This window comes from Micrasema longulum, unplaced genomic scaffold (genome assembly GCF_059751315.1).
Source record: "Micrasema longulum isolate JH-2025_06_02 unplaced genomic scaffold, ASM5975131v1 h1tg002540l, whole genome shotgun sequence".
NCBI lineage: Eukaryota > Metazoa > Arthropoda > Insecta > Trichoptera > Brachycentridae > Micrasema > Micrasema longulum.
Window position 1 is genome coordinate 1 of NW_028279680.1, and position 15,235 is coordinate 15,235.

The 15,235-nt window shown below is 34.7% G+C and overlaps 2 protein-coding genes across 2 annotated transcripts; one reads left to right on the top strand and one right to left on the bottom strand.

Moving 5' to 3' along the window:
• Window positions 1-36: 36 nt before the first annotated feature.
• LOC148271991 (nucleoporin SEH1-like) lies at window positions 37-11,722 on the bottom strand. Its single transcript, XM_088240642.1, has 7 exons — window positions 11,378-11,722; window positions 11,142-11,298; window positions 10,494-10,644; window positions 6,886-6,993; window positions 5,443-5,670; window positions 3,903-4,042; window positions 37-1,093 (listed from the first exon to the last, which is right to left on the bottom strand). Exons 1-7 carry the CDS (start codon window positions 11,486-11,488, stop codon window positions 936-938), a joined length of 1,053 nt encoding a protein of 350 aa, XP_088096768.1. The 5' UTR covers window positions 11,489-11,722; the 3' UTR covers window positions 37-935.
• A 44-nt stretch (window positions 11,723-11,766) lies between these two features.
• Window positions 11,767-13,461, top strand: LOC148271992 (uncharacterized). Its single transcript, XM_088240643.1, has one exon. It carries the CDS (start codon window positions 11,994-11,996, stop codon window positions 13,455-13,457), a length of 1,464 nt encoding a protein of 487 aa, XP_088096769.1. The 5' UTR covers window positions 11,767-11,993; the 3' UTR covers window positions 13,458-13,461.
• The last annotated feature ends 1,774 nt before the right edge of the window (window positions 13,462-15,235 follow it).

The window sequence follows — 15,235 nt, forward strand, 5'->3', positions numbered from 1 at the left end:
AGATTCGGCTCTAGTATTGAATAAAATATATGAATGTTTTATTTATTTATTTATAATTTAATAAAACGCGTTAGGGCTATATAAACATATTATAAGATCAAGTCATGTTATGTCACATCTGGTAAGTATTTATAGTCATCATGTGTTTTTTAATGTTCATTTTAAATTTGTCCAATTAATTTTTCAAGTAGTCCGGTAAGTCATTGTAGTGTTATATAATATTTTTGACTGTCGTGCTTTTTCAATGTGGTAGTGTTGTTGTCTGGTACTATATTTTTGTGTGTCAGCATTTTTGGTTACTGTTATGTCATCAACTTGAATATTTTCCATTACAGTTTGGTGTACAGCTTTCGTCGAGTATTTGATGTCAAATTGACGTGTTTTTTTTGTACAGCTCAGTCGTGGGGGTCAAGTAGGGTAGGTTGTAGATTAGTTTAATGATTTTATTTTGTTGGCTTTGTATCCTTATTACTTCTATCTTGTAGTCGGGTATTCTTGCTCCAATGAATCCCTGTTTCATTAAACCTGTTATAAAAGAAGAAGCATACTGCTAGGATCTACTCTTGAAGCCGCATGACCATAAATGTGTTAATGACTCTTTTTTTAAAAATGGTCTAATGTCCAGCACCTTCATGTATACATCGCAGCATCCTACTCGAGGAATACGATGAATGCTCATATGCAATATCTGGTTTGAAATGTACATATTACTAAAAATAATTTCCTGCTTTGACACAAGCTTACCTAGGCAGGTAATTGTTGACAAAATCAAAAAACTGTCAAAAAATATGAGTATTACTAAAAACACTTGAAGTTACCAACATCTAACAGAAGCCTTATAATTTTAGTTATTGATGATTTAGTTAATGTAGACAAAATTCAGTGTAAACACATCTTTGGATTACGTGGCATTATTTTGTCTGAGGGTGTCTGGTCTAATGCCACGGAACCTGGCCAGGGTTGGTAATTATACCGAGTTTGTAGTATCGGGCAGCTGACGATGGAGCTTGAGGAGGTGGATTCGAACTGGAAGGAAGAGAGGCCGGTTCACCTTGTAACACTCCGGCACAAACCCACTGCTGTTGATATTGCACTAAAAAGCAAAAGTACAACACATTATAAAAAATTACAGTCTTAGTTGGTAAAATAATATTTTTTCCCCAAAAATTTCTCAATATTTGGGGAAAAAATCGTTGTATGCATTTTATGCTAATTCAATTTTTTTTTTCGTATTTTTAAGGTTGAGTACCTACATAAAATTATTAAAATGTGTTTTTTTTTTAATTCAATAAAAAATAATTGTAAAATTGCTTGAAAAAATAAAAAATATTTTTAATGAAATCATTGGTAAATATGAATAATCCCCAATTATGACAGTTCTTACAATTTTTCTGCAGTATAGTCTAGTACAATAATTATATTTTTATATAATTTAATTTTTTTCATACATTTTTAATTTCCTCACTTTAGAGTTTTTCTCAGTTTTACACTTTTTTGTTGCTCCTTTTAAAAACGTAAAACAGGGTTTTTTCTGTATTGTGTAAATATTAAAAAAAAATATATAAATGAAATTAAACGAAGACAATGAAACAACCAACGCAAATAATTGAAAAATTCTGAAAAGAGTTTCCCCTAAAACCCGTAATCCCTTCTCTTGAAAATAGATTTTGTCCTAAAGAGCTTAATACGCTCTTCCAAAATATAAAACACTCGGTGCAATAAAAAAGAGGTACCCCTGAACAAAAGTCTTGCGGGTTTTGGGTATAATTATAGCATTCATATTCTAAGAATATGTCGAAGGAATGATTTGCTGATACCTCTCCTTGATGATATTGGAGTAAGTCTTTTCACCAGTGTAACTAAATGACTTGGCGTATTGTAATTAAGTCTCTTGGCGTGCTGTGATGCAAAATCAGTAAAATAACGTTTTGTGAGTAAAATGAAACCAGAATCCTTGATAAGTGTTTCCCACTCAATTACTAGGTACTTTTGGGTAAAAATGCTAAAAAACCAAGTGAGGATAAGTAGGCCTAGTAGTTTAATAGTTTGCTCGTTCGCCTACCATACTTTAGGCCCCGGATTAGATTCCTGGCAGGAGCGACGTGAAACTTTGATTTAAAAGGTAGCTATACACTGCAATGTTTCGTTGTCCCTGGATAAGCACCTGAACCATAAGACTAATAACCTTATCTTAATGAAAAATATATTAATTTATTTTGTCTGGTTTATTTACGTAAATAATAAAAATTCAAAATCGTAAATAATAATATAAAGGAGATACACAAGTAAATTCAAGCAATAAAATATTAAACCAAAAAAACAAAATAAACAAAGAAATTAATATTAGTATTTACTATAAAAGTTCTGTAAAGGATTACCGACTCTAGTACAGTTTTGACTAATAGTGACATCTTTTGAGGTAAATCGAAAATCTTCCGATATCTGAAATCTCGTAAAATGATTAGTTTGACAGTTGTCGGATAATATTAGGGTTAGAATGTGAGAAGTTTTTTTTATTGTAGAGATAGAGGAATCACTGCGCATTTGAAAATTACATTGTGTATTTATTCCAAGTTTATAAGTTTGCATGTTTTGACATTGGATATTTTTAATTATTTTTGTGAGTTTCATCGATTTATTAGGCAAATCGTCATTTAAATGTTAAAAATAAGATTATAAACAATGTACACATAGTTTTTTGTTCAAACTATATTAGATCATTTGAGAAAAACTTTATTTTTCATTTTTTTTTATTATTTTAAACTCAGTACAACAAACCATTCTTTCTTTTTTGATTGAAAATTAAAAAGATTAAAAAATTAGGAAACTTCTGTGTAAAATAGAAAAACATCTTATTGAGATTAGTTTAGAGAAAACCGCAAACTAAAATGTCAATTAATGTTTCCTCATCATATCCGAAATGTCGCTATATCCATGATCAAGTTCGACTGTACTGTGAAGATAAATCATTATCCAAACAACCGTATACCAATGCTTTGTACTTGATAAGGCTGTTTTCAAAATAATATCACAGTGTAACTAATTCCTATGTTCTTTCTGCTTGTACTACGCTAACTTCAATAATTTCTCTCCCTTGCATCTATTGGAAGGATTGGCGCCAAAGAAAAATATTATATTGGTGATTTGTCCACTGAGTCAGTAACTGATTTGAGAGTTGGCTTCCTAGAAACCGGGAATCTATCACAACAAAAAAACTGCTTTTACAGTTTAGCGAGAATTAAAAAAATTGTTTAGAATTTAAAAAATAAATAAATAAAAAAATAAAAAAAATAAAAAAAAAAACACTATCATTGGTTAATTTTTAAGAACTTGTGATGTTGTTTAAGGTATTTCATTTTTATTAGTTTTTTCATACATTTTTGAGATACCTACTTCGCCATAAAATTAAATGCTCTAATTTTGACCGCATGAAACAAATCTTTTTTTGCATCCAATTTCCCATAACACTGAACTTCCCCATTCACATGAAACGCTTTACAAAACATTATTATAACATTTTAATTAAAATTGAAAGTCACTGAGTTCGAAAAAATAGACATTTCAACATGTGGAGTAATCAGTTTACGAGATTCATCGGAATCCTGAAAAATAGGGAATCCACTCTTTCCATTTCATTTTTATCCATTAGTCTGCGCTGTGACATCAACATCCAAATTTAATAAAACTCAACGTTGAGAACCAGTGACAGTACTTTGAGGGTGACAGAATTCAGAAAATTATTCCTAAATAACTACCGAAATTTCTTAAAAATAAGGCAAATTAAAGGGATATATTTATGCTTAAAAATCTTTTCTTAGAGATCATCAATAAAAAAAAAACGGTTGTGGGAGGATGGTTTCAAATTTGTACCATTAACATATAATATAAAACTATATAATTACTTTTCCACAGACGGACAGTGGCATCGTCTCCAGAAGAAGCTAAAAGGGTTCCAGTCACATTCCAACACACTCTCCACGCCGGAGCACCATGTTGGTCGAGCGCGGCAGCTACCTCTGCATTAAATCTTCCATTACCCTCTCTGAAAAGTTAAATATTATTGGTATAAATAGTAGAAGGCAAATAATTGTTGAACTCTGTTGTGAATCATAAATGTGAGAAAATGTTCATTTTAATATTATATAAAATGTATATTTTTGGACAGAAATTTTAAGAACTGGTAGGCTTTTAAACCTGTTTTATTAACGAGCAATTAAAAAATATAAATAAATCAATTAGAATTCATAACCTGTCTGTAAATAAACGTGGTTTAAATTAATTTAAAAATAAACACTATTACTCGATTAGATTATTTATTCATTGACCTAATTCAACTGAGAAACATAGCATGTTTTGGAAGAATTGTTGCTATTTATTTTGTTTTATCAGTGCACCCTGAAGCCACATAGGTCCTCCCCACCCCTCTCCATTTCATTCGGTCCCATGGATCAGTCTTTCCCGAGTTGTCAGGGTTAGGACATTGAGCGTTGGTACGTAGACTTTATATAGTATTTTATAATCATCATAAAACCCTAAATCTGTACCTGGGCTGGTATTTCGAACGTGTTTACAGCGCGCTATAATACGTATTTAGTATGTAAAAATGCGCTATACCGCGCTATAATTTCGTTTAGAATACCAGCCCTGATGTTGCATAAAGCATGGCATCGGACAAGGATACGCAGTGTATCTCGACCGCGTGTTACAGGAAAGTAAGGTGATCAGTCTTACGCTTCAGCTGCCAGTCCAGGGACAGTGAAATATTGCAGTGTAAAACTACCTTTTACTTTTAATAATGCATTTTATAAATGAAAATTGACCAAATAATAGAGCATTGTGCATTAACAACACTAGATGTATTATTAGAAGGTATTATTACAATACAGCACTCCTGCCAATTACAATGTACGTAAATTATATCAACAGAGGTAAATTTGTCCTGCATTCTGGAAGAACAAATTGTCTGTGTTGCCTAGCTTTTAAATAGTTGCTCGGTACGCATAATTTTATGTATTAACACAAGGTGTTGTATTAAAATGGTTCAAGATGTAAAAATGTCTTTTCTTTATTAAAAAATCCAATGCAAATGCTGCTTTCAAACAGTAAGACTTTCACCAGCATAAAGACAATGTAGAAGAAGTGTATATAGAATATCACATAGAGTACGAAACTATCACTTAAAAACCAGCCAATGACAACTCACAAGTTTACACATTCTCTACTCAATAAAAAATCTCCATTTGTGCAGTATTTTTAAATGATTTAAAAGAGAAATGTTGGGGACCTTATTTACCCAAAAATTTCAATTTTGAGGTCATTTTCTAAATCATAAATAATGTGAATCAAGCCGAGTTAGCTCTGCTCAGTGAGTCTACTACACTTCAACAGAACCACAACTCTGTTCGAAATATCTATATAAAAGTTAATAGGTGAAAAACTTACTTGGTGGGTTTGAGCGCCAATATTCTGACATCGGAAGTGGCCACAGCCAACAAGTGGTATGACCTTCCTAAGTTGGGTGCAAATGCTAAATCATTAACTGGCTCTGTCAAGGAAGGCCACGAGCCTTCGGGTTCAACTCGGACCCAGCGACGCGTGGCGTCACTGTATTCCAGTAATACTATTCTCCCGCCTTCAGCACTTCCCGCAGCCACCATTGGAGGGTGTGCCCTAAAAATATTTTTTTTAATTTAACACTTTTTTTACGTCCGGAAAGATAGAGACTACAGTTCTGAGTTTTTTTTTTTTTTCTCTTTTTCACAAAGAACCAGAACCCTCGATGAGTATTTTTTACTCGGTGGCTACGAAACTGGCAAAATATTGGTTTTAAAGGTGGTTCTACACTGCAATATTTCAATGTCCCTAGACTAGCACCTAAAGGTTTATTGTTTTACAGCAGTTTTTTTTTCTAATTTTTACTGAAAAAAAACTTTGAATCTTTTATTCTCATTTTCAATGCCATTTACATTAAAAAGCCTGAAATATTTATAAAAAAGTACAGAATGGCGGTATTTTTTTTCGTTAACTAGCTTATAAAATATACCATGGCAACATGTAAAGTTGTCTTAAATATTTAAGAAACATGAATGTGCAATCATAGGCAGAATGTTGATTGTTATACAGTGTAATAAACTCTTGAACCGATGAGGAAGTTCAGCGGTTTTTTTTGTATTTTTTTACTATCAAACTAAGGCTAAAATTATTTTTAAATATTTGTATGTAACATATTATCAGCGCTACGATTTTTTTAAAGTTTGGTCATTTTGAAGTTTACTCTGCATGTGATGTCACAGGTTCTCTTCGGTGAGTTCTGCTGATTGGTGAATTGGCTTCCTGTAAATTGAAAATGTATCACAACACTCTATCATTGGTCGATCCGAAAGTAAAAAGTAGTTCATTTTAATTAAAATTATTTTGATTTTTAAGAAACTATGCTGTACAACAACTGAATACTCTAATTTTTACCGCATGTAATAAAACATTTTTTGTATCTAATTTCCCGTAGCACTGAACTTCCTCATTGCTCAACCACTTTAACCAGCCAATGACTGTCTCCCTTTGAAAATCATATCGCTGTTAAAATGTTTATAGTGTATATCCTAAATAGGCATTCTAAGATGAAAAAACTCTGTTGAAAGTGTTTGGTTGTCATTCAAACAAACTATCTGATTTAAATTGAAAGTAAAATTAGATACTGTACCATATAACAGTAACAGTACAATTTGATTGAGGAATATCAACAAAAGATGATCTAATAGAAACTAATTTTTACCAATGTCATGAAGCATCTACTGTTTTAGACATTTGAAATCGCTTCCATAATTTGATTCCTAACTACGTATAAAATATTTTCTTATCTATCGACTAATTCAGTGAGAGATTGACCTGGACAGTGAAGGATTCCAGGTGAGACAACTCAGAGACGCTTTAGTAGGAATTTCATGTTGCAAAGTCCATTGTGCTAAGTTCATTACATCAGGAGCTTCGTATATTCTGCAACATAATATTATTTTATTTAAAAATTAAATATACACAAAAAAATATAGTTAAAAAGTCATGTTTTCAACATATAAAATGAGCTGAATTGAGTATATACTCGCATATAGATTAAATGAACGCAATTGAAAGTTAGATATCAATTATTGTATTTAATTAAAATTTAATATGTACATATAAATGCTTTTTTTGTGTTTTGGTCTACAAAAATTCTGAGGATATGCATGACAGGGAATTTTGATAAAAAGGTATTTCAAAATTGTTTTTCTGTCACTGTCGTCTTGCAGATGCCTCTCCAGTACTGTGTAAAAGGGACAACTGCACGTCTGGCGTTTTATGCCTAACTAAAATAGATAAATCACTCCTGTAGTGCCATAATTCAGAGAGGAAATAAGGGAATGCGTTTGTATGAAGAAAAGTCAGACTGTGTTTCCTCTTAAGAATAAGCATTATTAAGTATACTTACAAAACTTTATTTCATAATGCTTTTTTGTAATCACAGAATCAGATTTGGTGTTCTTCACTAAAACCATCGACCTATTAATACACATAGACGCACCCTGAGCCCTCTAAAATTATGACACTTAACTCATGACCAGACGCTCAGTCATACCCAAAGCATATTTACTCATTATTAAACCGCCAGTCAAGTTTTGACGTGAACTTAACATTTGATTCGAAACCAAAATGCCTAATCGTGTTGCGAAAGCGTATAAAAACCATTTGGATAAATGTAAAAAAGATGATGTAAATTTTCAATTGTAAGAATGTACCTAGGTACTTGTTTATGATTGAATTTTAAAACTTGAAATAATTAATTTTCAAAGATAGAATTCTTTTCGCAAATGTCATACTCATGTATTTACCAACAGGGGTGCATTTAGTACAAGAATATGATTTTCATAAATGTATTAAATGTCATTTAATATTATTTTAGCATCACCAAAAATCCAGTAAAAAGAAATTAATGAGTAGAAATTATAAGGAATTTGAGGAATGAATCTGATTGGGATCCATAAAAAACTAATATTGTTTGTAAACATTCAAATACTAACTTTTTTTATATTTGAAAACATAACATCCTCCCATTTTTTTAGTACATATATGAATTCTCGTAGAATGCAACCCTGGTAGGTCGGTGAATATAACATTTACGCTGTTAACTTTTTTTCTACAGATTAAATTGAAGATTTTAAGAACTATAAAAATACCCAGCATAGCGCCTATCATTTTGTAAAAAACCGCACATAAATCAGTCCAGTAGTTACTTAGTATATCGAGGATACACATACAAATATTGCCTTTTATATATATATAAGAAGATACAGGAAAACGTCACTTGTTAAAAATATATAATACTAACAAAACAAAACAACAAAATATTTATGCAATGGCTTAGACTAGAAAAATAATCATAAAAACAAAACACTAAACTCCAATTATCCGGATTAATGAGTGCCAGATTTTATTGCTTTTGAAATAATACAGCGAATTGGAATCACAATTAAAACTTACTTAAACATGTCAAGCAAAGTTAATAGCACAATCGAATTAAAATTAGAAACTTCCCCTTTATTTTCTTTTTCCTGATAAAGATCTGGATTCTTGGGAATCTGGATGACTGGAGTTCGGATAAATGGAGTTCTACTTTATATCAAAACAGTGGCAAATATAGAAATTACATTTAAAAAATCATAAACATTTAAACCCGTAACTTTAGCCAGCGTAGTTGCTAGGCCCTGGCCAGGCAGGTGGCTGCCAGAAGTGCAACCTTCAGAAGCCTTCTTTTCTCTTTCTTAGAAAATGAGTCTTTAGGGGTGCAAAATTCATAAAGTTTTGTAGTGACAGAGACAATGTAACATTAGATGACAAGCGCGTATGGCAGAGATCTCGGATCGACTTAGGCCAACGATCAACATATCTTTTCAACAAAATTTAAGCATGTATAAATGTTCGTAGACAAATACTGGATTTTACCGATTTCAGACATTTTACAAGATTAATAGTCTATTAATATACTAGTTTGAGCAATCACTTTACACATTGTAAAATTCACTATTTTTATTTATGTTTTTGTAACATCTATCTTCAAGTCAGTGATATTAAATTAACTTTTTTTTTGTAGTACAGAAAAAATATGTACCAATGGAATAAACAAAATAATAAAGAATAAACAGGAGGCTTAGCGGAGAGTCCGGAACACAGAGTTCCTTAAGGTATTGAGGAGCCGTGTTATGCATCGTCTTGTACCTTAACCAACACAGCTTGTATCTGAACCCTTTCTGGAAACCGTAACCAGTGAAGGCTTTGAAGCAACAGTGTAATGTGATCGTACTTTGATACACCAAATATTAACCTGGCAGCTGCATTCTGAATGGACTGCAATTGCTCCATTTTATATTTAGGTAAGCCAGCATATATTCCATTGCAATAATAGACTCTTAATATCACAAATGCGTTCACTAAAAGACGGGCCGCCTCATTAGGTAAATGTTTTCGGATACACTTAATTTGCCTCAGCTGGTAGAAAAAAGCACTGACTGTCTTGCTGATTTGCTTTTCAAGCGAAAGTTCAGTGTCAATGTGAACGCCTAAAAGCTTAACAGCGGGTATAATATCAGATCCAGTGTCTAAGGAGGGATCTTTTAACATATGTTGCCTTCTTGGTGTGGCTACCCAAAGGTTTTCTGTTTTCGATGCATTAAGGATAAGCCGATTTTCAGCCATCCAAAGTTTTGTTTTATATTTTCTATAAGTATTATGCAAAACGATGTGTCATAAGATATGAAAATAAAGAATAATCATTTTATAAAAATTTCATTTAAATCACAAGTAATATAAAAATTTATCAAGACCATTTATCCCAACGCTTATGTATGGAAGTGAAACATGGAACTGGCAGTGGAAGGATTAAAGCCGAGTGAACGCGTTCGAAATGCAATCTCTTCGAGGAATGTGTGGGAAATCAATGTATGACAGGGTTACGAATGATGAAATCGGATGACGACCGAGGAAGACGTGGATAAATAAAATAATAATAGATAAACCGAAATCTTAAGTCTGGTCATGTCAAAAGCAGGCAGAACCGAAGGGCATATATGATGAGATGTATGAATGTGGAAGAAGCTAGAAGTGTATGCCAGGATAGACGTGTGTGGCGATCCATTCTCTCTGCCCACCCCTACGGAAAAATGACATGATGGTGGTTGTAGTAGTTGTAGTAGTAGTAATCAAGAACATTGTGCAATTTTTTTAATTTAATTTAAATATTGTTATGCTTTCAATTTCTTTAATATTTTCGGAAAACATGTACTAGGTTAAGCTGTTTTTTTCTCATCTTTTTTATCTTTGGTTTCTTGCGTACGGCATTTTTAAATAAATTTTATTATTTAAATATACTCTAGATGTGACACAAAATAGCCTTGGCATACATTTGTCTAATGTACAATATTCTGTTAACGAACACAGTGTGCAGATATAATGGGAATAATTCAAACCTAATAATTCCATCTAATGAACAAGTTGCTATGAGGAGTCCAAGTGTCTTAGGTCCAAACTTTATATCAGTGACGGATGTGCGAGAATCACCGAGGCTTGTTCTTCGTGACCATAGTCGCTTTCCTCTCTCTCCAGTTCCGTTAACTTCACCTAAAATTATTACATTTCCCAAATTCATTAAAAAAAACAGAAACATATTCACTATTTTCGGTTTTTTTACTAATTTTTGCTACTAACAACCATTTGTCACAAGGGTTTTTTTTTTATTGATGGTGAAATAATATCTAGGTTTTAGGAAAATCACAGATGTTGGTTTTATTTTATACAAAAATTTATTATTTATTTCACCCGGACACAGGAATTGAATCAAAGTGGTAAAATATTACTTTCATTTTTTAAATGAAAGTAATATTTTACCACGATTGATTGATTCGGTATTATTTGCTTTAATCAAGTATATTGCAATATACGTTTTGATAGGATTAACTAGTCATAATTTTGAGTATTGCCTCACTGGTAATAACGTTGATATAATACAGAAGGTAAGTAATGGTACATTTGTGCTTTACGCTTCTGCTGGTAAAAATAGAAGGAACAAACATTCTAACTATACTTTGAACTTGTAGTTAATAGATTTAGTAGCGTACCACTCTCCTCCCAGACAGCAGCCGTTCTGTCAAAAGAACATGTGGCTAAGACTTGGCCAAATTCAGGATGTGCCCAAGTCACCTTCCAAACTGAACCGCTATGTGCTTTCCAACTTGCTGTCAGCTGCCAATTACCTTTCGCATCTTGATCCCAAACCTAAATAAAGATTTTCATACATTAGCCACATTATTCAAGATACATGAAAAGTTTTAAAAGGAATTATTCGACTACTAACCTTAACAAATTGATCGCTTGAACATGTTGCCATTCGTTCACCATAAAAGTCGTAGGCTACATCATGAATCAAATCTTTGTGATCGGCATTTATTGAGCAAGATTCAAACATTATAAAATCAGTTTTAAATTATAACAAACAAAAAGTACAATGAGTTTCGCCGCCAAGTGTTAAATTGACAGTTGCAATATTTTTTTAAATAACATCAGACGTATGGCTGTATAATAGTATCGTATCTAGCCATAATATTATCAGGTAAGAACCACTCGCACAACGCTTCTTTATGTCCCAGCAGTACATAAAACCACAGACTACAGATATCTTCATAAAACCAACACTGACTAGACAGAACGGATTGTCTATGACTAACAGTGGTGGCGGTCGTTTTTGTTTGTCTTAGATAATAATTATTGTGTTTTTTCCTTAAAAAGTCGAAATAATTCACTAATTGGGTTAAAAAAAGAGTGGTGTACATACAATTTTATCTATTATTAAGTGTTTTCAGTAGTTTGTGTTTGTTTTCGTTCTCTGTCCCGAAACCTAATAACCAGGTAACAATTATTTTTTCCATACACGTGTAGCCAAATTTTTTTTTGGTTTTTACAACTTGTTATAAATGAACGATAAAGAGAAACCTCCGGATCCACCGGATGGATCTCAATTAGATTCGTCGTGCGGTACAATGGACACTGTTCCAGATCCCGCCGAATTTGTTACAATAAGGCCTAAATCAAAAAAACTCAAACTTATAAATTCGGAGAGGAAATCGAGTTCTGAGTCAGACCGCCCCCTCCCACACAAAACACCTAGCCCCCGACCCTCAGCTTCTACAAACCCAGGTACTCCAGAGGTCACAAACACTTTATCGCCTATTACCACACCTACCAAAGTCCAATCCCGCATGTACAATGGAATGGATCGTGCTCCATTTATCGTACATGTAACAAAAGTACAAGTAGACGGCGTCACCCAAACCAACTTGTACGATATTGACTTCGGTCGATTTCTTCATAGAAACAATATTCGGACTGCCTGGAACGGAATCAAGTCCGTCGGCCGTAACCGTATTTCTGTGGAGTTTAAGACGGCAAACGAAGCCAATACGTTCGTAAAATCAGAAATAGCTAAAAAAGATAATTATAACGTTTTCATTCCGACTTTCCTAGTAACTAAACAAGGTGTTACCAAAGGCATCCCTTCGCACTGGTCTGAACAGGACATTGTGGAGAATGCCGAGGTACCTCATGGATTCGGAAAAGTAATCAAGGCTCGACGACTGAATTACAGATCGAGTAATGGTGACGTAGTCGAATGGAAACCCTCCCACACGGTGGTTTTGACCTTCGACTCAAAATCTCTACCTTCCCACATTTCCATCTTCAATGTGTCCCTCTCCGTAGAACTCTACGTATTTCCGACAATTCAGTGTTTTAAATGCTGTAAGTACGGACATACAAAGACTGTCTGTAGATCCCTTGTGCGCTGTTACAAGTGTGGCTCCTCACACAATGGGGAATCCTGCACGGTGGCGGCAGAAGATATAAAATGCCTCAATTGTTCTGGTAACCACTCTGCCACCAGCAAGCTGTGCCCTGAGCTTAAAAGGCAACAAAACATAAAACACACGATGGCTGACAGAAACATTTCATATATTGAAGCTTCTAAAATGTTCGGAAAAGCGACGATTTCCTATGCAGAAATCGTCTCTAAAACGACAAAACCGAATGTCAATGTTGTTATGCCCGCGCCCTCCGCGCCAATATCCTACAAAAAATCAGTAGAGAGGAAGTCGAGGTCAAAAAAACTACCTTCCAAACCTAATGTTCCTCATCATGACCCTTCACTTCTGTATTTCCCGAATGGACAACTTCCATCTGGTTCTAATGGGAATGCTTTTCCTAGCACAGTCCCAACATCGAACAATACAATTATATCTACCATATTGAGTATTCTAGTATCGATCCTTCAAAACAATCCACAAATACCGTCCAACGTCGCCCATCAACTTCTAAATATAACCTCCCTACTTAACCACCACCATGGCTCCTCAGATGAGGATTCTGCAGTGGAACAGCCATAGCATTTTTAATAAAAAAGAAGATCTCTTGCATACATTGCAAGAAGAATCTATTTCAATTGCGGCCATTTCGGAGACGTGGATGGTCCCGGGATCTACTATTAGATTCCGGGGATTCCACTGTCTGCGAGATGATCGTGAGGATGGGAAGGGTGGCTCTGCCCTCCTCATCAAAAACTCCCTTCCCTTTATCCCTATTAATGTCAAGACTGATGGCTGTCCTTTCCAAGTGACAGCTGCAAAGGTTAATGACTTGACCATCCTTTCCATGTATATCTCCCCAACCAACAAACCCTCAAAATCGATACTTTTATCTTTGTTCCAAAAATTGACCCCTCCGTTCCTTATCCTTGGTGACTTTAATGCTCACCATGCCCTGTGGGGTGCTCCGACATGCGACAGGTTGGGAAGAGATATTGTTGATCTCTTGGATGATCTGAATATGTGTGTCCTTAATGATGGCTCCGCGACGCGCCTTCAGCTTCCAAATCAGCGACCCAGTGCAGTGGATCTCACCATCTCCAGCGCTGCAATGGCACCATCTGTGCAATGGTCAATTAAGGATGACACTATTGGTAGTGATCATTACCCTATAGTAGTCAGCCTCATATCCAGCCATAGATATTGCCAAAGTGGCCTATCCCCTGGGGGAAGACGAAGACCGAGATACATTACAGAAAGAGTTAAATGGAGATACTTCTCTGACGACATTGAACTTAAAGTGAACGAGCTGCCCACCCCGACGAAAGAGAATGTAGTGAAGTGCTATGAAGCATTGTCATCATGCATCGTCGAAGCAGCAGACAAACATGTCCCTGTAAAGGAGAAAGGCAATAGAAGTAAACCCCCCCCTGCCCCATGGTGGGATAGCGAATGTGCGGAGGCAGTTTTGAAAAGGAAAAAGCAAGCTAAAGTTTACTCCTTAAACATGAGCCTAGAAAACCTGTTGAGTTTTAAACAGGTTGAAGCTAAAACAAAACGCCTCTTAAGAGACAAGAAACGACAAGGATGGAAAAACTTCTGTTGCTCTTTATCACGAGACGTGCCTATATCTACTGTTTGGAGCATGATACGTCGATTTAGAGGTTCTTTCACTCCACCAGTGAGACGTCCTGAGACCCTAGGGTGGGTTGAGGAGTTCGCCAACAAATTAGCCCCGCAGACCGCAAATAACTGGAATGAGTCTCCCTATTGGTACCAGTTTACAAATAGAAAGCTGGTTAGATCATAGCTTCAGTTTAGATGAACTGAAGACTATTCTGACCCGGCTCACAGACTCAGCTCCAGGGATGGACGGTATACTGTATAGTTTTATCCAACATAACAGTGATCCTACCCTCTCCTACATCCTATCATTGATCAACATGATCTTTGAATCAGGAAACATCCCCCCTTCATGGAAAACCCAATCCATTATCCCTATCCTTAAACCCAACAAAGACCCAAACTTTGGGTCTTCCTACCGCCCCATAGCCCTCTCCTCCACACTGTTGAAAGTGGCGGAACATATGGTGAGACAACGCTTGGACTGGTTTGTGGAGAGCTCGAAAACTCTCCCGAGTCTCAATTTGGATTCAGGAAAAGAAAGAGCACTATTGAAAGCGTGTCGGTTCTGACATCTGATATCAGAGCCGCTCTTACTAAGAAAGAATTTCTTATAGGTGTCTGTCTGGACATAAGTGGTGCATATGACAATGTTATTATCCATATTCTAGAAGCTAAAATGCTACGAATTGGAATCCCGCGAAAACTCACTTCCTTTATAGCAAATTTGATTCTCT